The sequence below is a fragment of the Excalfactoria chinensis genome, chromosome 3 (genome assembly GCF_039878825.1).
Source record: "Excalfactoria chinensis isolate bCotChi1 chromosome 3, bCotChi1.hap2, whole genome shotgun sequence".
Taxonomy (NCBI): domain Eukaryota; kingdom Metazoa; phylum Chordata; class Aves; order Galliformes; family Phasianidae; genus Excalfactoria; species Excalfactoria chinensis.
In genome coordinates, this window is record NC_092827.1 from 26,685,601 (window position 1) to 26,706,370 (window position 20,770).

The following is a 20,770-nucleotide window of genomic DNA, read 5'->3' on the forward strand; positions in this document are numbered from 1 at the left end:
ATCTCTGCATACTTGATGGTAAAAAAGTTCCATATGTTATAAAATATCATTTTAATATGTCATGGTTATTAACTTCAGACATACAATTATGTCTTGAATACAGCACTTAGAATCAGCACATGTATTTAGCAGACAATTATTTATCAATCGCAGCCAAAGTCTTAACAAACAGTAGATTTTTTGCACAACAGTTATGTTGAAGGGTTGAGAGTATTCATGAAACATTTGGAATACTTGAGAATGTGATTCTGAAGGTGATTCTCAGGCACATTCAGAAGTGCCCATCAAACAGTCATTTCCTTTTACTGAAATTTCTCATGGTATTTTTCTGTGTTATTATTTCAGGTGGGCCTGATTTAAATGATTCAGTTTTTGGTTATCAAGTTTTCAGCAGGCATTGAGTCTAATAAATTTTCCTTCAGTCATCTACTGCACAAGTTAAAATTCTCCTTTCACTTGCAGATCTTGTCTGTGGCATCCTCTTCCCTCACCCGCCCAAACTGGATGTTAAAAAACAAGCAAAAAAAAAAACCACAAAAATTTTATATATATATATTAATCATACAAGTTAAGAATATTGCAGTGTGGGGATATTGGTGGATTTTCTGAACTTTTATGTTATACAAAATTTAGCTCTAACTGTATTTGGATCTTGCAGGTGCGTAGATTTGCAGAAGCATTCTTCTGTCTTGAGCATCCTAGGCAGGCTGCCCTTGCCTATCAAGAACTACAGTGAGTAGCATTTAAAATGCCAAATCCATAGCATGAAGTACTATTATTCTGTGTCTAATGTTGTATAGAAATACCGTCTTACAAAAATACGTAAGTTCAAGAGAAACACAGTGTTCTAGAGATTTGAAGTTTTTAAATGAAGAACATAGTGCAATTCAAATGAGCAGTGGAATAATTTTTCTATTAAATAACTAATTAGTGGAAAAACATCTACTAAAGGGAATTAAATTACTGCTAATTTCTGTTAGCATAAAAATAAATTGTTCTGTTTTTTAATGTAGGACTACCTTTATGTTTTTCAGTGCTCAGAGCCACCTACAGATGTGTACAGCTATCAAAAACACTTCCTTCTGCAGTTCTCTTCCACCCCTTCCTATTGAATGCAGTGAACTAGATGGAGATACAAACTCCTTGCCTATAATCTTTGAAGATCGGTATTTAGATTCAGTTACTGAAGGTAAACACACCTCACAGTGCAGTTCTCTTTCTGAAGAAAAGAGCAAAAATGATGTTATAATTAAGTATTTTTTCTTGACATTTCTTACTGGCTTTGAAGGAATACATTTGTTTGCTAGATAATCTTGAGATTGGAGTTGTGAGGATGTGTAAAGTTGTATATTTACTAGTGTTTTGTAGTTTTAGTTACTTGCATAACCTTGTAATCAATCCTTTTTTTCCCACTTTTTTTGATAAAAGACGTGGATGTACCCTGGTTGGTAGTTCAGAATCTTCCAAGGTCAGAGTCCAACAAACTGGATAAATTTGAAGCTGAAGAAGGTTTTGTAGCTGGATTTACTAGCCCGGAATTGAAAATAAGACCTTCAGGTGCTTCCAGCCTTTGGCATTCAGAAAATGAAAAGATGCTAACAAAGTCTTTGAAAGGGAAAAATGAAGATGCAAATAAACCCAAAGTTAAGGTTACTAAGCTCATGAAAACAATGAAACCTGAAAATGCAAAAAAAGTTGTGAAACAGAACTCTAAGGACTCTGTGGTCTTAGTAGGCTACAAATGTTTGAAAAGTGCAGCACTGGAAGATGCCTCTAAAAGCCCGGAAGGCAGGCCTTCATGCAATACTAATGAAGGGCTGGACCCTGCAGTAAGTGGATTTCCTTGTGATACAAAGACCTGCACCAGGCAAGTAAGTCAAAGAGAATTTGTGTGTTTGTCATCTGGGACTGAGGAAAAGACTGCTAAGATTGAAGGTGTTCAACCAAGTCAGGGTAGCCCCGTGCACAGTGAAAATGTGGCTATTTTTGGTAGACTGACTATCTCCCAGGCAGGCCCTGGAACCGAACAAGCAGATAGTGCTCTACAACCTGGAGATACACTTGAAGGTTGTCATGGAGGTCAGCCAGCTTCCTTGGGAGTTAGGACAATTGAGGTCAAACCAAGTAGTAAGAATCCCTATGAAGGGGAGAAAGTAACTGTTCATATTGGATCGTGGGCTGAGTTTCCACAAGATGGAGTGCAAGGAGAGAATCTTCAGACATCCAACTTTCAAGCTTCAGAATCCGGAAATAAGTTGCATTCAGGAGAACCAGAGCTTGAAAAGGAAGATGTCTATGAGAAAAACTTCCAACACACCAGTGATGTCTTAACAAAAATAAAAAGTAATCAGCCTAGTTTATCTGCAAAAGAAAGTCAACTTTCTGTAAGTGGAGACGTTGCTAAATTACCAGACGTTAATGTGACGTACGCCTCTTCTAGGTTTTCAGATTCTGGCATAGAAAGTGAACCGAGTTCTTTTGCAACTCTCCCCAACCCTGACCAGGTTTTTGAAAATGCTCAAGGGCAAAGTGCATGCAATGCTGAGAGATTATTTCCTCAGCTTTTATTGAAACCAGACTGTGCTATAAAAAATGCATTGGAAAGCCATTGTACTGAGAGTACCAGTGCAGTAAGTGAAATACAATCATCCTTGACATCCATAAATTCTCTGCCTTCAGATGATGATGAACTGTCACCTGATGAAAATTCAAAGGTAACTATAGTACCTGAATGCCAGCTAAGTGACAGTAAAACTGTACTGGATCTTGGAGCAATTGACTTGCCAAAATGTGATGACAGTAAAAAATCAAATACCAATTTGCAGCAACATTGTGTTGTGTTTTCAGGGCATTCAGATAAAGAAACTCTGTCTGTACATTCCTCGCTCTCAGGAACAAAAGAACTTTTACACTTAGTTGTTTCAGATGAAGTTACGTCATCTGATGTGAAAAGTAACAGCCCACAAGCAGACCTTGGCACAACCTGTACGGACTCTCAGGTCCTGGAAAGATACCGTAACACTACAGAAGACACGGCTAAATTGCATTTAGAAATTACTTGCATGGGTGAGCCATCTGTTCTTTCAGGTTCTTCATCTCTAAATGCAGGGTTTGAGGTTGAAAAACCAAATGAAGGAAAATATAATGAGCCTTTAGAACTGAAGGAGGCGGTGGAAGAACTGTCAGCAGCTAGAAGTGACACTGGTACAGATAATCCTTCTCCAGTCAGTAGTACTGATATAGTAAAGCAGGGGCTTGTAGAAAACTATTTTGGCTCTCGAAGTAGCACAGATATTTCAGATATTTGGCCTATGGACAACAGCAATCCCGTTAGCCCTCAAAAAGAACCATGTGAAAAACAAATTATTTGCTCTTCCCAACAAGATGATGAAGAAGAGGAGGATCAAGAAATGATTGAAAACGGGTATTATGAAGAAACAGACTATGGTATATTAGATGGAGCTTCTGGTGCTGGCCAAGATCCTGGCTTAGCAGAAGAAAGAGCCCTGAGGACTGAAAGGATTGATAGTGGGCATCTGCGTGATGGAATGACGGTTCCTCCCGTCTGTACTCCTGGTTGTCTGTCTTTTCCTTCTTCTTTGAGAGACTCTCCTTGCAATGTTATCTGTTCTTCAAGGAACAAATCTGATGCTATTACACAGCAGCCGGGCAGCACATCCTACAGCTCAGCTTCACCTGTTTCCTGGTATGAAAGCTCCCCAAAGCCTCAAATGCTAGCGTAAGTGGTTGTTTTAAAACAGTTTATTTTGCTTCTGGAAATGCTGTTAATATAGTATAAAGAGGGAAAAGAAGCCTGGTTAGGCTTCAGAGAGCCCCCAAGCCTGTGGCCTGTGGACTCTGCACATTCAAGTAGCATCACATTTTAGATATTCAGATAGAAAATGTATTAGCACAGAATTCTTTGTCAGCTACATCGTAATTTCATGTGGTTTGACAAACTTCAAGCAAAATGCACATATTCTGTTCCTTTAATAAGTTCCTTTTTTAAAAATGAATCGTTTGACCCAAAAGTGATGTTCTAATGGTGTTTAATAAAATGGAAGCTGTTAAAACAGCAAGCATAGCAAGATATGCTTCAAGTTTAAAAACGTTAAATCAAGAAAACCCATCTGTAAGTTATTGTCCATTCTAATTCATTGTAAAGCTATTTGGCAGCATAGCCCTATTTTTTTTATCTTAATGAAGTGTAACATGTTGGAGACTGAAGAGCTGTAATTACACTACAGTTGGGATACCAGGAAGCCCAAATTTAGAGCAGTGTCAGGATTCCCAAATGAAAACATTACAGTTTCACTGATAACCCCGGCTCCTACCAGAGCATGGGAAACAGCAGCATAATGTATTGGAAGTAAAATGTTGCTGTCACAATGAAGCAAGGTTGGAAGGTAGGTAAAGAGCAGATGTGGTTAGCATTTGAATACAGAAGAAAGATTCTAGCGATTGTGGCAGAACCAAGATTAGAAGTGAAAGGACAGAAAAGCAGCTTTGAAATAACAGTGAGTGGGTACTGAGATGAAATTAGAAGGATGAAAAGCAAAGACCATTTGCTTTTTTTGCGTGGCATTCCAAAAGAAAAGGGCAATGCAGAGTAAAATTTGGTGCTTGGCCTTGGGGAAAGCAAGTCTCATGGACTGCTGGGTCACTGATCCCAGAGGGCAAGAAAGTCTTAGAGAACTGACATTGGTACATCTCAGTCACTAAGCATTCCTGCAGTATAAACTAAGTAAACTCTGCTGCAGAGGGTGCGGTAAACTGACCACAGTGGTGTCTTGCCCATTAGTGATGAATGAGCTAAAGAAAAAGTTGGGAAACAAGAGAATGTAAATTAGAATGGGAGGAAAACAAGGAGCCAGTGGAAGTGGACAGGTTGCAAAGTAGTGACACTGTGAGGGGTCATTCAGAACAAACAACATAAGAAGGGAAAAAAACATAAAGCTTTTTTTGCTCAAAGCAAGACTACTTGAAATATTTCAGGCAAAACTGGTAGACAATTAGCTATGTAGGAAGGTTCAGTAGTGCGTGGGGACAGGACTAGGGGTAGTGGGCTGAAACTTCAGCATAGGAAGTTCCGCACGAATGTGCACAAGAACTTCTTTACAGTGAGGGTGACGGAGCACTGGAACAGGCTGCCCAGGGAGGTGGTGGAGTCTCCTTCTCTGGAGATATTCAAGATCTGCCTGGACGCCTACCTGTGCGACGTGGTGTAGGGAGCCTGCTTTGGCAGGGGGGTTGGACTCGATGATCTCTAGAGGTCCCTTCCAACCCCTACAATTCTGTGATTCTGTGATTCTGTGATTCTGTGATTCATGTCCAAAGAAACTATGGGAAGGGATAGAAAGGAAGAGTGCAAGGAGCTCCTAGCATATGGGCAACTCAGCTACTAGAAACTATGATGCAAGCCTGTAATAGGTAAGAGATCAGAGGTCTGGATCCAGTTTTCTTCTGAACACCAGTTACTCAGCCTATTAGAAAGATTTTATAGTAAGCAGAGATGTTACTGACTCCTGCCCTCTGTTGATCTACAAAATAGTTTTTAAGTTTGACAAGAATTACAAAAACTCATTGGAAATCTTTACCTCGACTTTAGATCAGGTTATAATTCCAGTAATATTGCTTTTAAACAAAGCTGTCACTTAGTTAAGACCAGAACAAAACCAGAAATGCAGTGTCTTCAGAAATACTGTAGAGGTTTTCAAAGGACAGCTGAGTCAAACTTGGGGTGTGGATTTTGTATTAGAGGACAAGGGAAAGTAGAAAGCTTGAAATGAAAACACGTTTTGAGCAACTGTCTTATTTTGTGAAGATAGTGATTTGATGAAAAATTCTTGTTCCTGTCAGTCATGTAAAGACAAAAGCAAAAAGTCAGTAAAAAACACTGTCCTAGGAGACCTTAAATTTGTCTGGTAGTAACGAATGTTTCTTTATCATAAATATTGTTTCTTTCCAGTTTCCTCCAGGCTAAGGAAGAACTGAAGCAACTTAAACTTCCTGGATTTATGTACAGTGATGTTTTCAAACTGGCCTCTTCAGTACCTTACTTCAGTATGGAAGAGGATGACTGTTCAGAAGAAGGGATACATCTTATAGTCTGCGTCCATGGCCTAGATGGTATGCTGGGAAATAGGACACTGAGTGAGATAACGGTTCAGGTTACCAGTTAGGTTTAGCTTTTGTGCTTTGAACTGAGCACTTCTGGAACAGGTTCACCTGAGGAAGATGGGAATCTGACATTGTACTGTTATGTGAACAGTGTGTTCCAGAAAATCACTTGAATTAAGAATTCCATATAATGTTTGTCTCGAGTAAATATTTCTTCTGTGTAAAGCCAGTTTATGCCCTAATTCACATTAGTTATATCTTCGGGTTTTTATGTCATTTAGGTATTTGTCCATACTGCAGTAAGAGAGCAGATAGTAACAAAACAGTTCTGTTTAGAATCTGTGATGCTGCATTCTCAAGGAGAATAAAAAGTATGCATATTCTTATGAAAAAAATGTTACATGTAAAATGCAGTCAAGCATGTATGGAGTTTTACAACATTAGATCGTGGAATCAGAAGGGACCTCTGGAGACTATCTAGTTGAATTCCGCTGCTCAGCACAGGCTGCCCAGTGGGATTCTGCATATCTCAAGAACAGAGACTCTGCGGTATTAGGAATGAGAATATCCCTGGCTAAATGAAAGACAGTAGGAAAATTTAAGTAGTGTAGAATAGAGCAGCATAGAATTGAACAATGACATGCATGGGGCATCACCTCTCCAGGAAGCTCATACCAGTGCTTGAGCACACTCGTGGTTAAGAAATGTTTTCTAATGTTCAGTCTAAACCTCCCCTGATGTAGGTTTGTGCTATTTCCAGTCATACCATCATTTAATACCAGGGAGAAGAGGTTGTCACCCCATTCTCCATTTGCTCTCCTCAGGATGTTTTAAAGAGCAATGAGGTGTCACTTCTTAGTCTCCTTTTTTCCAGCCAGCCTACTCAGGTGTCCTCGACCTCTCTTCTTAGGACATGCCTTCAAGACCTTTTACCAGCTTTGCTGCCTTCCTCTGGTTGCATTCAAGCTTGAATACATTCACCTGCTTTTGTTTCAAAATATATGCACACACCAAGAAATAATGTCTGCTCTGGTTAGGTTATTTCACATCATTCTGACACCAACTTTTTTGTCTCATATTGAGAAGCTTCTTAAATAACAAAGCAAGAAAACCCAAAAGAGCAACAGACAGACAGTTGGGCCGGGCATCACAGCTGCCTTATTAGTTTTTCAAATTCCTAATTAAAAATAATAATAATAATAGAATGGCTTTTCCTTCTGCCTTTGGACAGAAAGTATCCGTTGTTCTAAAACCAAACTCAGAAACGCTGCTTCTTCCTAGTGTAAATATTTGTGCTATAGCATATAGTTGACACAAAAGATAAGTTGGGCATAAGAACTGTTATTAAAAAGCATGTATTTGAAGCCCTAGAACAACCCATATAGATAGATTTTTCTTCCAAAACAGGATGTTCTTACAAATTATTTCCTCTTAATGAGGGCTGTTTTGTTTGTGGGTTTGTTTCTTTTTTTTTTCTTTAAGACAGAAAAAGAACCTTATCCCAGAGATATGTGTGATCATTGGTATAGGAAAGTCTTAAGCAGCCTTTGTCTTGTGTGCCCATCTGAAGGTATCTTTATTTGCTGATGGCCCAGTTTGCCTTTTTACCCTATGAGAAGCTTTACAACTTGCCCTTACCCCTTCCTGCTTCACTGAAATCTTTTAAGCTAGCTTTGAGTTCTTTAATTGACTTTTATCGAAGTTAATTAGGTTTTCAGGAATTTAATGTTCACATGACTTCCTTGCTGTTTTAAAATGATGTCTGTAATTGAATGTCATTTTTATAGACCACTTTGTCATTGCATTTGACATTGGAATTTATCTTCCCGAGTCTCACTGAATTTTAATTAGTGCTGAGAATATTATTAGCTGTGTTTAAATATAAAGTTGTGCCATACGTTCATTTCAGTGCTCTAAATGCTTTTTACTGCGAGTTCCCTTTGCAGTATCTAATTGTTGATTGTTTTTCCTCTTTAGGTAACAGTGCAGATTTAAGATTAGTGAAGACTTACATTGAGCTGGGGCTGCCTGGAGGGAGAATAGACTTTCTTATGTCCGAAAGAAATCAGGTATTTGCCAGCAACAGAATTACTGTAAAGCAGTGAATACTGTATGCTTTCAGACATGTTTATCTATTTGCACTATTGCTACAGTTCACCATGTTCTATATATTTGATTGTATTCTCATAGCATCCATAATTTGATTTGTGGTTTACATTAAAGTGATTACAAAGTTTAGTAAAATAATGAAGGATATATATATATATAAGGAGTAATATTTGTTGCTGCCATTTTGTTGTGTGTACCGATCTCTGCTACGTTCTCAGCACTATCAGTAAGGACTGTAGATAAAATACCTTGAAGTGGTTGAAGCAGTAATGGTAGAAACTTGCATGGCAAGTGTTTTACAGGAACTGATCTTTTATCAGTGTACTGCAATACCTTGATTGTGACACCAAATTGACATTGAATTAGCTTTGTCTTCGATTTCTGTGGAGGTAACCTTGGAAAAGCATGGAAGTCCAATTTTCACATTGTTTTTGGCTTGTTACATATTCTATTAAATGTAGTTCAGGGAAGCATTAGAACAGAGTGTCTGCAGTGAGTCAGAGGGTAGGTTCAGTTAGAGCAGTGGCGTGTTTCTGGAGATAGCTGGGCAGGTCCTGAGTCAAGCTTTCTTTTCTGCAGTCATAGAATTTTTGACAGTCCTTAGTTCTGGGATTTAGGAATTCCACTGAGACCCCTGAGCCTGATAGCTACTGATGGATTTGTCTCCTTACTGCTGATTGATTCTTTGTTTAGTGCTTTTACTTTGAGTTTCCACAGCAAAGAGCTGAGATTCTTTCTAGTCTTCATATACATGAATAATCCATTCGCAAACAGTGACACTTAAGCATTTTGGTGTTTCTTTTTGGACAAGACAAAAACCAAAACCAGTCAATAAGCGTTCCCAATTTTTTGCTTCATGTAATCAAATATTTTATGAACAAGTAGAATTTCTCCCTCTTCAGGAGGCAGCTGAAGACCCAGTTCATGCAGTATTTCTCAGGCACGTGTGGAACAATTTCTAGACATTCATATTATCTGCCTCTTCCCATTTTCTAACTTCCTGTCCTTTAAAATAGGTCGGTCAGAACTTTATAAGGCACTGGTGATGCTTGTGCACCATGAAATTACAAAATGCCATATTGGTATTTTCTAATGCCTGCCTGAGGTTCCTTGTGTAAATTACTATATAGCACATGGATCTGCAGTTTATTGTTTGCACGTATACTTGGAGCTGTTTTTCCCTATTCAACATTGTTTTGCATTTCTTGCCTTTTTATCACCCAGTCATGCAGTAATGTCGGGTTCTTCTGAAGTTCTGGTCAGTTGTAGAACTGGTTATCCTGGTGTGCCCCCGGTGGCGCAGTGGTATAAGTTGCTGCTTGCAACACCAGAGGCCCGGGGTTCTAATCCCTCCTGTGGCGCAAGTGGCAGAAATGCTGCTCTGCTACACAGAAAGGCTTGAATCCCGGGATTTGGACTTGATGATCTCTAAGGTCCCTTCCAACTCGCACGATACTGTGATACTGTGAAATCTGGTTTTGTCTACATCTCATTACTCTCTTCCCTTTTTCAGACCATTTCTCAGTATGTCGAATACTACAGACTTTAGTGCAGATCCTTTGGAACTTTCATTGAGAAGTTTTAGGCACCCTTTGCCTACCTCTGTTTAAATTTCCTAGTGTCAATCGTTGCAGAGAATCTGCTGGGAATTGGGATTAGAGGTTTTGCTGTTGTTTTGAATAAACAGTACTTACGTAGACTTTCTGCTGTAGCAGTAATTCTCTCGTATTTCTATTTCCTGGGCAGCTTGATTTAGTTTTCAAAGTTTGGTTTTCAGTTTTGCTGCAGATAAGATGACATGCAGGGGAAGCCTTAGAAGTAAAGCTGACTGTGTCGTGTTGATAAGATTTGTTTCGGTGCGTTAGAAGAAAGCAGCGTCGCGATGAAATGTTTATCACTTCATTCCATGTTACAGGAAAAACGATTGAAAAAATGAGAATCCCAAGCAGTAGTGTTTGTATTCTTTTAGTGTTTGTATGCTTTGATTTGTGTTTTGTTGATCAGAACTCTGGGGAATAAGAATTCAGCCTGCAGAATGCTTATTGCTGTAGTAGAAACCACAGTTATTGTTTTATATTTCTTTTATTTTACAGAATGATACCTTTGCTGATTTTGATTCCATGACAGATCGCCTTTTAGATGAAATTATACAGTATATACAGATTTATAATCTAACCCTTTCAAAAATCAGGTAATATCCGTTCTATACTATCTATAGAAATAAAAGTTGAGTTCTGTGTTGTTCTGAACTGTGATGCTCAGAAGTGGTCACAAAAGAGAAAGGAAAGAGAACTTCATGACTAGGGAGGAACAGGGAAAAGGAAGAGAGAGGGAAATAAAGCGCAAGTAAGCAAGCTGACTTGATCCTGGTGGTAATGGCTGTGGCACAGAGTGGGTCATGCATTACATTTCAGGATCTGCTGCCCTGTACTGCCCTAGAGATCCTGCGGGGTGGTGCTCTGCAGTAAAACGTAATCTTCTGAGAATGTAGAAGGAAGCCATCAAAGTGCAATTCCTAAACAAGGTGAGCTTTTTTACTGATTTTAGTCTCTTCACCAAGTGTGTATGGAATATTGTCTAGATTGTCATTCCTACAGGAAAGTTCAGCCTAACCTGCAGAATTAAAGGGCAGCCACATAAGAAAAATATTTTGTCATCTTACTTCTTTTTTCTATTGTTCCATCTACTAGAAAGCATGTTCTACATCTTAATGTAGAGTGCAGTATATGCATTCCTCTTCCCTTTTTCAATTATTCTCAGGGAAAACCTCTTCCATTTATATTCTCAACATAGAGCACACTGTTGGCAGACTTCATTACTAACTCAGCTGTGTTGCTGGAGTTAGCTTTTTGATAGATGAGAGGAGCAAGTTAAAGTCTGACTTCACCCATTTGTTTAGACATTCTCTTATAATGCATCTGTAGTGCTTTTTGATTCATTTGTGGCTGTTAGTTATCCTGCAGGTTTCTGTCCAGTCGTGTTTGGTAAGCCTTATCCAGCTACAGAAAATATCTGATGTATTTAAGTGTAATCTCGTTTCCAACAAGTAGTCATATTTTGAGATTTGATGTGGCTAATTTTGTTGAATGTGATTAAAAGAGCCCCAAACATTATGTGATGGTGTGTGTGTTACACATACTGCATGTGAGCACCCTCAGTACTGGGGAGTTCTGTACCTGCTGATATCTCTCTTATCCTGTGGTCAGATGGACATACCCACCCAGTTATCTTCCCATCACGCATATCTGAGAATTGAAGTCTCTTTTGGTTTGTACATATTTTTTTCAGGTTTATTTATTGCCTGACACTTGAATGACAAAAACAAAATAACATTTCTTTATTGTTGTTTCCTTCTCAAGATTTCCACTTCTCTTTGTCTGTCACAAAAAGCAGAAGTCTCCATCCATCAACTTTTGCTTTTCTTATGAGGAAGTTAAGCCTATCAGCAAATCCTGCAGCTGTTTCCTTGTAGCTGTAGGAGAGATCTTTCAGAAAGTTGTGCTTACATGCACGCTGTTGAAGGGATGTTCCAGAATGCCCAGGAAAACACTCTTCAGAAAGCCTCTATTTGAATAGCCAACACATTCCTACCTCATTTTGACTGTCCCAGTATAGAGAAAGTGCACTTTGTTTTAGCTGGTCACACTCTCCCGAATGGTGTGAGATCCTAAAATCTATCTGTATACTAAAGGTGTTCTCTGTACAAGAAGTGCTGAATTAAATTAGAAATCAGTCTCCAGACCTATAATGATTTCATAAGGCAAAAGGGACTGGGCAGCACCATGTCTCAAAAATCTACCTTGTCCCTCTTCTACATTCAAAATCTTGTTATGGGCAAAAGAAAATATTCTTTAGATGCACAAAAAGTTCTATATAACAAAACGTTCCTAGTATCTGTGTTGGGCTCTCCTTCCAGCACATCTGAGTCCTGAGACTGGTGGTTTACATCTTCCTTCAGCGGAATGGAGAGGAAAGGGCTACTGCAGGACATCAGCATCCTTGGGCTTTATGTTGGGGCCTTGGTCTTGAGTCTCCTATTTTTCGGCTGTATTTTTGCCCATGTGTTCTTTCTTTTCATTGTTTCCCAGTTATTTAGTTTTTCTGTTACCCATAAGACTGTATTTATTTCCTAACTTACGCTTCTGCAGTGCACATTAGTTGACTGCTGGGGACTTGAGGCATAGATCTATCTGCACTCCATCACACCACATTTTATTCTGGTGGTGCATGTTTCAATTCCCACAGAACAAGTACGTGTTGTTGTTAGAAACTGCAGCGAAACTAAAGCAGCTTTAGGCCTGACTTGTTCCTGTACTGCTAGACAGTTGTTGTCACAGCTAAAATAAACTTAGATTAGCTCAGGCCAAGACAAGTCAAGAGAAATTATGAGATTCTACACCATCCAGTCAGTGCAAAGCTTCATGCCTTCAAGTAATACCAAAATTGTACTCAGTGTGCTACATTCTTGTACTGAGATATGAAAAGGCACTCCCCGTGCCATCAGAACCCAGAGCCATACTGTATTGTCAACTTAGTGAATATCTGGTAATGCTAAAGCTCATACCTGTTATTACATCAGTACACCATCCAATATATGCATTACTTTTCTTTGAACAAAATAGTACACAGAATGTGACCAGGAAGTATGAACTAGAGGTTTCATTGAAACCAGCAGCAATTTATTTCATAGAAAAACTTGGTTAAAAAATGAGCAAATAAACCACACAATTTTTCATGCTAGGCACTCATTTAATCTTCTATTCTCTATTCAGACTCTGGGCTTTGTCTCCTCCTGTCATCTATCTCTCATGTTGATGTTTAGGGATAAGCAGAGGACATACAACAGAAGGTACCCTATTGTGGGTATACCATTTGGCACTTTAGAAAGTTCCTAAGCTTGAAACTGTTTCAGCATCTTTTTAATGATGGCTTTTGATGGACGTTTTTTCCTTTTGTGAATTTCCATGCTTAGACACGATCTTTCATTTGTTAATACAAGATAAAGAGGTTTTACTATGCATAGTTCTCCAGTACAATCTCACTTTGGAAACTTGGGGTTTAAAACAAACATAAATACTACAGTGTGATTTTTTAACTTTAGCAAAATCTTGTCTTCTAAAGACAGTAATGTTGCCACCTGCTATTCAGAAATGCATCGGTATTTCTGAGCATCCCCCAGTTGCAGGTATCTGAAACAATGAGTAGACTGGGTTACACTTTCATCTTACACTTTCCAAAGCTTTTTTCTTCGCCTTTGATTTGAAGAGATCCTTAAACTTTTCTCTATTAGAAAATAATGTTAAAGGCTTATTGCATGTTCACCTGTAAATCTTGATTTCATTACTGTATGTTACAGTAACTCTTTACAAATGAAGTCAGAATACATTGGTCAGGAAAAAAAAAATATATATATACATATATATATATATGTAGTGATGTGTTTTGTACGTATTGGCAACTTTTGCTATTTGGAATGCCATGATAAAAGGAACATCGGAAGGGTGATTTGCTGGTGCAATGAAGTGATTTAGCCGTGGTAATTCTGCCATAGATTTCCCAGATTTTATTGGATGGTTGCCTGTTTGCTCCAAGCCCTGAGTTTACATTTGTAAGAGAGAGAGACGAGTTTTTTTTTTACCATTTATCATCTTTACCATATCCCCTGTAACTTGGTGCCTAAGGTAGCATGACCCCTACACCTCTGCAGGGGTCTGCAATCCTAACTACGTCATAACTAGAATTGCTTTATTTTGTGGTTTCCCTGCTAAAGAAATGCTTTGTACAGATTTGCAGGTATGACAGGAGGCAACTCAGATCAAGTAACAATTATTCTTAGAGCTACAACAAGTCTTCAAGTTTAACTTGATTAACCAGGCAGTCGACTAAACATAATGTTCTCCTGGTAGACAGGTGTATCTTCAGTTGCCTAATTCAACCTGATAATCGCTTCTTTTGGTCAAACTGACAAGCAGATTTGAGATGTCACTTCTATTTTAAAATGTTCAGATTCAGTTAAATAATGTTTTTCCCATTTATAGGGGTCCAATTATGAAATCCTCCAACAAGTTGATTCAGTATGCATATACTACACTGAATGCCATCACATGTTGAAGTTGTGATTTATTCAGATATTCACATGTCAAAATATTTTCCGAATACTTGGTGCTGGGGGAAATACACCCAGCAATGATCTTGGGTTTGAGTGGGAGGATAGTTTGTTTTCACCAGCTTTCAAAAACAATTTGTACCATAATTGGAGAGAACATGTTTCTAATGAATTTGCATAGCTTGGGAGATAGAGGCGAGCTGTGTTTCTGTAATTGCCCAAAATAAAGGCTTGAAATGTCTTCGTTATTTTTTTTCCTGTGCCCCTTCAGCATTTTATGGCAGCAGTTTTATTTTTTTTCTCTGTGAAAGAATAAAAAAAAGATTACCATCAAATTGTGTTTTTATATTTAAACAGCTTTATTGGCCATTCGCTGGGTAATTTAATAATCCGTTCAGTGCTCACAAGACCTCGATTTAAATATTACCTCAACAAACTTCATACCTTCTTGTCTCTGTCTGGACCACATCTCGGTACTCTCTACAACAGCAGTGCTCTTGTGAATACAGGTAGGATATTATTACTGATAGCCTAAGATCAGGGGAGGTCTTGGCAAAAACTATGTCTGTTTCTTTCCGAAGACTAATGGTAGCCGTCGCAGAACTCTACCAGGAACAGACTGCAAATAAGTTCTAGAAAATCTTTTTAGGTAACATACAATTTTGAAACAAATTGAGGATGAAAACCTGTTTCTGAGTTTACCGCTTGCCTTGAAGGGCACAAAACCAAAGTAACACTTATTTTCATGATATATAAATAGACTCATTAAACTGTTAAGAATACGCTCTAAATCATGAAGAAAATGTATTTATTATGCCAGCTCATTTATTGTGTTGTTGTTTCATACACAAATTAAGAGAAAAAGCTTTCAACTCACATATGTTGGGATTAAAAAAAGTTGACAGGAATTGTTGGCCGGTTGGAGTTAATGTTGGAGAGTATCAAAGCAGACCCTTCAGGATTTTGGAAAATACCATGATAATAACAAGTAATGGCATTGTAATCTAAAGTACTACATCATATGTTTATAGCACCAGCCTTCAGGGATTCACTATCAAAAACTAACTGCTTCCCTGAGGGTTGAATCAGCACGTAAAAGCCAGGTAGCCAGTGGGCTTTGCTCATTGTCTAATAAAGAGGGTATGAGATCATAAAATGTAATACGATTATTTTTGCCCCAGAAAATTCTGCTTTCTTTTTTATATCTCCTAATTATTTTTTATTATTTCCATTGTTTTATAAAGTTATTTTAAGAAAGCTGAGAATGCTTGTTGATTACTGCTACGTATTTCAACATCACGGTGTTCTGATATTGCTGTTGTTGTTAAAATAGTGTTTGAATATTGCCTTATGGCTAACATTGATACGCTGTCACTTTTTATAAGTATACTTTTTTTTGTGAGAACATATGCATTAGCAGACATAATACTCTCCATGCTTTATTATACGAGTAGACAGGAAAGAAAATGATGAACAATTTGAAGTGTCCTTGGATGTGAAAATATCAACATGAAAAATAAAACAGCAACATCTGAGGGGCTAAACATATAGGTGCTACATATCTTACATATGTCAAATTACTTTTCATGTATTGTTTTGCATTATATTCATCTTGTGCCTTACCGTGTAGGACTGTGGTTTATGCAGAAATGGAAGAAGTCTGGGTCTCTGTTGCAGTTGACATGTCGAGACCACTCGGATCCACGGCAAACATTCTTATACAAGCTTAGTAAAAAAGCAGGTAAGCTTTGCTAAGATCTATTATGTTTTAAAGACCGTTATGTGTATATGTGAATAGGAAACCTAGAAAATATGTTTCCAACAGGCTCCTTTTTTCAGTTTATTTAAGTTATATTAGGTTTAGTACCATATTCTTCAAGCAAGTAAACAGTAAATTGTCCATTTTTTTTTCCTAAAGGTGGACCAGTACATTGAGACTTTCCTTCTTAACTAATGAGCCTAAGTTTAAGTGCAACCACTATACTACGTATGTCAACTTCCTCTTGAGTTACTGCAGTGTGATGAGTCAAGTACAGCTATGCTTATTTAATATCACCTGTTTATATATCTCTGTGCTTATTTATTCTGTAAATATAACATTCTGCTTTAAAGTTTCTGTCAACTGATTTTTTATTTCCTCATTACGGCGGACAGAGGAAATAAAACCTCGTTTTGATAAAGGAAGGAGAAGTTTTCTTAGCATGATAGCCAACCTCCACCCCAAAATTAGATTATTTGTAATACATCATAAATATAATTTTCTCTGGTTTGCATATTCTTACATCAGATGTTGGCCAAGAGTCACTTTGGGCTGTGAAATAATATGGCAGTCTGAGGTTAGTTTCCATTAAGCATTATAAGGTTTATTGAGGATTCATCTGAGAGGTGTTTTTACATATGCATCGCCAAACAGTTGTGGAGCCCAAGATGCTCATGTTTTGTGGAAAATATGGGTGTTTTTCTCTGGCAAAAGGTTTGTAGGTTGTCACAGCTGAAATCTGGTTGAGAGCTTTGGGCAGGAAAAGAGTGAAAGAAAAGCTTCCGTGATGGTTGAATCCTTAACTTGTATGACAAGAAACAGAAAAGAATAAGAATAAAATGAATAAATTCCCCCCATCTGTATCATGCAACACTTCTTCTGTACAGCATCAGTCTGTCTGATGTTATTTGCTATATGAACAGTCACATAGGACATTATTCTTGTCAAGTTCTTTGAGTTTTCTGCATCCATTTTCCTTCAACGTAAAAATCTTTTGGTGGGATTTGCTATTCATGCATTGTAGTTCATTCTTTTTACAGCAGTGAACAGTAACTATTATGTAAGTAATGAAGTGAAACTGGATACGTGGTTCATAGTCAAGCAGGTGCTTATTATCACTAGTTGTGGTCTGATTTTTTTGATTTAAAGATAGCTGATGCACATTTGTTAATCGCCAGAGAACTTGGAGTAAATGGGTTAAAACCACATCTGTGTCATGTTATGTCTACTTAATATCAGCATGTGCTGGAATAGTGATTCATCTAAGTGACAGAATTTCGTGTTACAAAGTTGTTGTTGTTATCATTTATCGTTAGGTCCTTTAAAGTAAAAAGAAATGCATGTGCCTAAGCCAAGTTTCCTTGTTAGAAAAGAAAGAACTACCTTAACGTGTTAACTTGTTGATCACCTTTAACAACATTAAAGAGCCTACTTTTACATTATCTTCAACAATTCTGAAAACTTGTGTCTTAGGCTTACACATCTCATACACATAGGAATGTTCAATAGATTTTCCTTCTGGACATGACCATTCAAATTGATATTAAGTTAAAGCTATTTTATCTCTTACAATTACCATAACCGGTAATTGTTGATAAGGTACAAAATCTGACCTTATCTGCTCATAAAAACCAAGAAGTGGTAGGATAACTCTAAATGAAGAGAGTTTGAGATCAGGCTAATTTCTGAATATGAAGTTGCCTTAAGCACCGATCACTTTATGTTGGAGTACCATTTCTAGCAGCTTTAACCAGAAGAAAACTTAGTTTTCTGATGTTACTTCTTCATATCAATATATTTCACAATTATGTTCTTTGCCAACAATCTCCTTCCAGTTTGCCTGTCATGCCTTCAGCAGCCACAGTCTGTTTGGTCGTTTCTGGGGTCTCGCAAGTGATGGTTAATTTCATACTGCAACAAGGAATTGCAGCAGGTTGCCAGCTTTGATGATACACAAGCTGTTCAATACAGAACCAATTGCAGCAGCACAGATGAAAAACCACATGAAACGTCTGTTCTCTGCAAACAGAATTTCATGTTGCGGTATTGATTGCGCAACCAAAAAAATAGGGTTGAATTATTTGAAATGAACTTCATAAGATTTTTAGACACGCACACACAAAGAAATAGATATTGTCATCTGCATTCTAATTGCGTGGCTCTTAGGCATTTGTACACTGATGGAAATGAATACCTCTCATAGCTGATAAGATAATGTAATAATAAGATAATGTAATAATGCAGACTCTGTAGTAATGCAGACGTGATCTCCAAAGGATAACTGACAATTAGTACTAATATTACTTGAAACCTGTGCATTAATGAATTGCTCAGTAAGCACCATGCTGTGATTCAATGAGAAGTTCAGGAATTTACACAGCTTCTAATTTTTGCTTCCATTTAATCTGTGGATTATGCTCGACTATTTTCTACAAGTGATAACTGCATCTTCATTTTTACTTTCTCATGCCAAATGGTAAAATTATCTAGCTTAGGAAATTCCAGGTGTTTATTGCCATATCATCAGAACAGTAATGAGAAGGGTTTAGTTTGGTTGGTTGCTTTTCAAAACTAAAACACATAAGTTTGAAGAAGGATGTGTATTTGATCACAGTATTCAAATACAGAACTGTTTCCAGTTGGAGCACACTGTAGTTTTGGCGCGAGGAAGTGGAAATGCGGTAGCTCCAGTAAAAGAGAAGATGCTTTCAGGTGTAATGTGAGCACCGTCCCACGCACTTCTCGATCTTCTCTAATTCACTTTGTTAGTCTTAAAATATGCTCACATTTGCACTTTATTTTGGCTGAGAAACTCATTTGGAAGCAAATTTCTACATCATCCCTGTTTATTTCTGAACACAATGAGTGAGCTTTAGCAGTCAGTGCATATTTCATCCATGGGATCAGACGGAGCTGGTCCAAAATAAACTCTCCTGGAACTGGGCACTATGATGGATGAGAGATTCCTAATACTGACAGGGTTTTTCTGCAGTTCTGTTCCTTTCATGCCACGGGGTTCAGAAATGTGAATTGCATGGCTGTGATCTCTTCCAGGATATTTTTGTATTTACGTAGCTAGGCTTAGGTTCATATGTTTTAGCACTTCCACAGGACTTGATAGTAGAATTCTGATGTGCTCGTTTATTGCATGATGTCCCCTCTTTATAAGTAATGCATTTTCCTAATCTGTGAAAGGAGGAAATTAGTCTTGTTTGGGTTTCAGTTTATGTCCATGTCAGCAACAGGTAGAGGGCAAGCTTGCCAGACTTCAAGAAGCCTTTGGACAACACTCAGAAATACAGTTTGCATCTTGAGTGGCCCTTTGTGGAGCCAGGAGTTGAACTCAGCAATCCTTGTGGGTTCCTTCCACCTTGGGATATTCTGTGATTCTATTAGATAAACCATGAGTAAGCATGGCTGACATGTCTTCTGCCTTGAGATCTTTATTATGTAGAGGATGTCAGCTTCGGGTGTAATGTGCTTACTTTGTGCTGTTTGGCTTTGTGGAGGGAAAAAGCATTTCATCTTCATTTTTCTCCCTTGAGGGAGCACCTGGCAAGTAACTTCATTGCTTCTGCTAAGAGGAAGGACTTCCTTGCCCTTAGTGTCACTTTCACAGTGTCATATGTCTTCCATAAATGCTAATGGACATTTCTTCAGGGAAAGCTAATATAAAAAATACCTCATACAAGATAGATGTAGATTTCCAAGGAATTCACAAAACTTTTACAGACTGGTCTGTATAGAATTCCTATCTTTGATTTATTCCAAAAGCGTTATTTTCATCTCAGTACAAAGTTTTGGACCTGGAAGCTGAATCTTTGTGTAAGATTTGTTGCAGTCATTTATCAGATGTCAAATAAAAGATTCCAGTGCTTTAGCTGATCTGCTGGGACAGTGTTGGTTTTCAGTGGGCACAGACCAAAAACTAAAACCGAAGGAACGCACAAACACAAACAGCGAAAAAAACAACAATACAGATTTCCTATTTGGAGAGGAACCAGGATTCAGTTTTGATGCATTTTTTTATGTTTTTATAGGTTAATGTAACTTTTACCTGATCAGTTTTCTTTTAAATCTGGGAATTTCCATCGCCTTCTCAAATACTGAAGTTGTTCGGTATTGTTTGTTTTTTCTTTTAGTTGATTTGGTTTGGAGATGCAGCCTTCGTCATACAGAGTCTATTAAATACTAGAAACGTGGGGGACAACCTCTGGTAGAAAGGAAGGATTTTGTGTTGGGTGGACTTCAGAGCTGGGCGCAAGCTGGCAAAAGCGTAGAGTGAGGAGACGGCTAAAAGAGCCACTTAGATTGCATGGGCTGTGTTGCATCCTTGTTCATGTTAGGCATTAACCCTGGTCCAACTATTGGTCGGAATATTGGCGAAGACAGGGCACCATTCATCATCATGTTTTTTAACCAATGCAGAGGCTTTCCTCCCTTCTGTCAGCCAGAAACTGAGCACTTGATTCCTGTATCCCTTCCATCCTAAGAAACTGAGGTTTTAAAGCATACTGGTTTTAATTAAGAATGGTCACACAAGGGTCTCACTGGTAGGCATTAAAATACGTGCAGAGAAAAGGGCAGTAGCTCACAGCCATTCTGTAGCTCCATTGTAACTTAATTTTTCTACATTTTTGTGCAAGATCTTGTGAAAAAATGGTGCCAGGTTTCAG

At 38.1% G+C, this 20,770-nt stretch overlaps 1 protein-coding gene across 4 annotated transcripts in view; it reads left to right on the forward strand.

Annotated features, from left to right (window-relative positions):
- FAM135A (family with sequence similarity 135 member A) overlaps positions 1 to 20,770 on the forward strand; it is a 76,624-nt gene that overhangs the window by 53,399 nt on the left and 2,455 nt on the right. For all 4 annotated transcript variants that reach the window (XM_072332186.1, XM_072332182.1, XM_072332183.1 and 1 more), the window contains 8 exons: positions 659 to 732; positions 1,035 to 1,189; positions 1,429 to 3,739; positions 5,969 to 6,129; positions 8,098 to 8,189; positions 10,323 to 10,420; positions 14,693 to 14,844; positions 15,966 to 16,076. In XM_072332186.1, the coding sequence (XP_072188287.1) occupies positions 659 to 732; positions 1,035 to 1,189; positions 1,429 to 3,739; positions 5,969 to 6,129; positions 8,098 to 8,189; positions 10,323 to 10,420; positions 14,693 to 14,844; positions 15,966 to 16,076 (3,154 nt within the window). The remainder of the gene's footprint in view (positions 1 to 658; positions 733 to 1,034; positions 1,190 to 1,428; positions 3,740 to 5,968; positions 6,130 to 8,097; positions 8,190 to 10,322; positions 10,421 to 14,692; positions 14,845 to 15,965; positions 16,077 to 20,770) is intronic.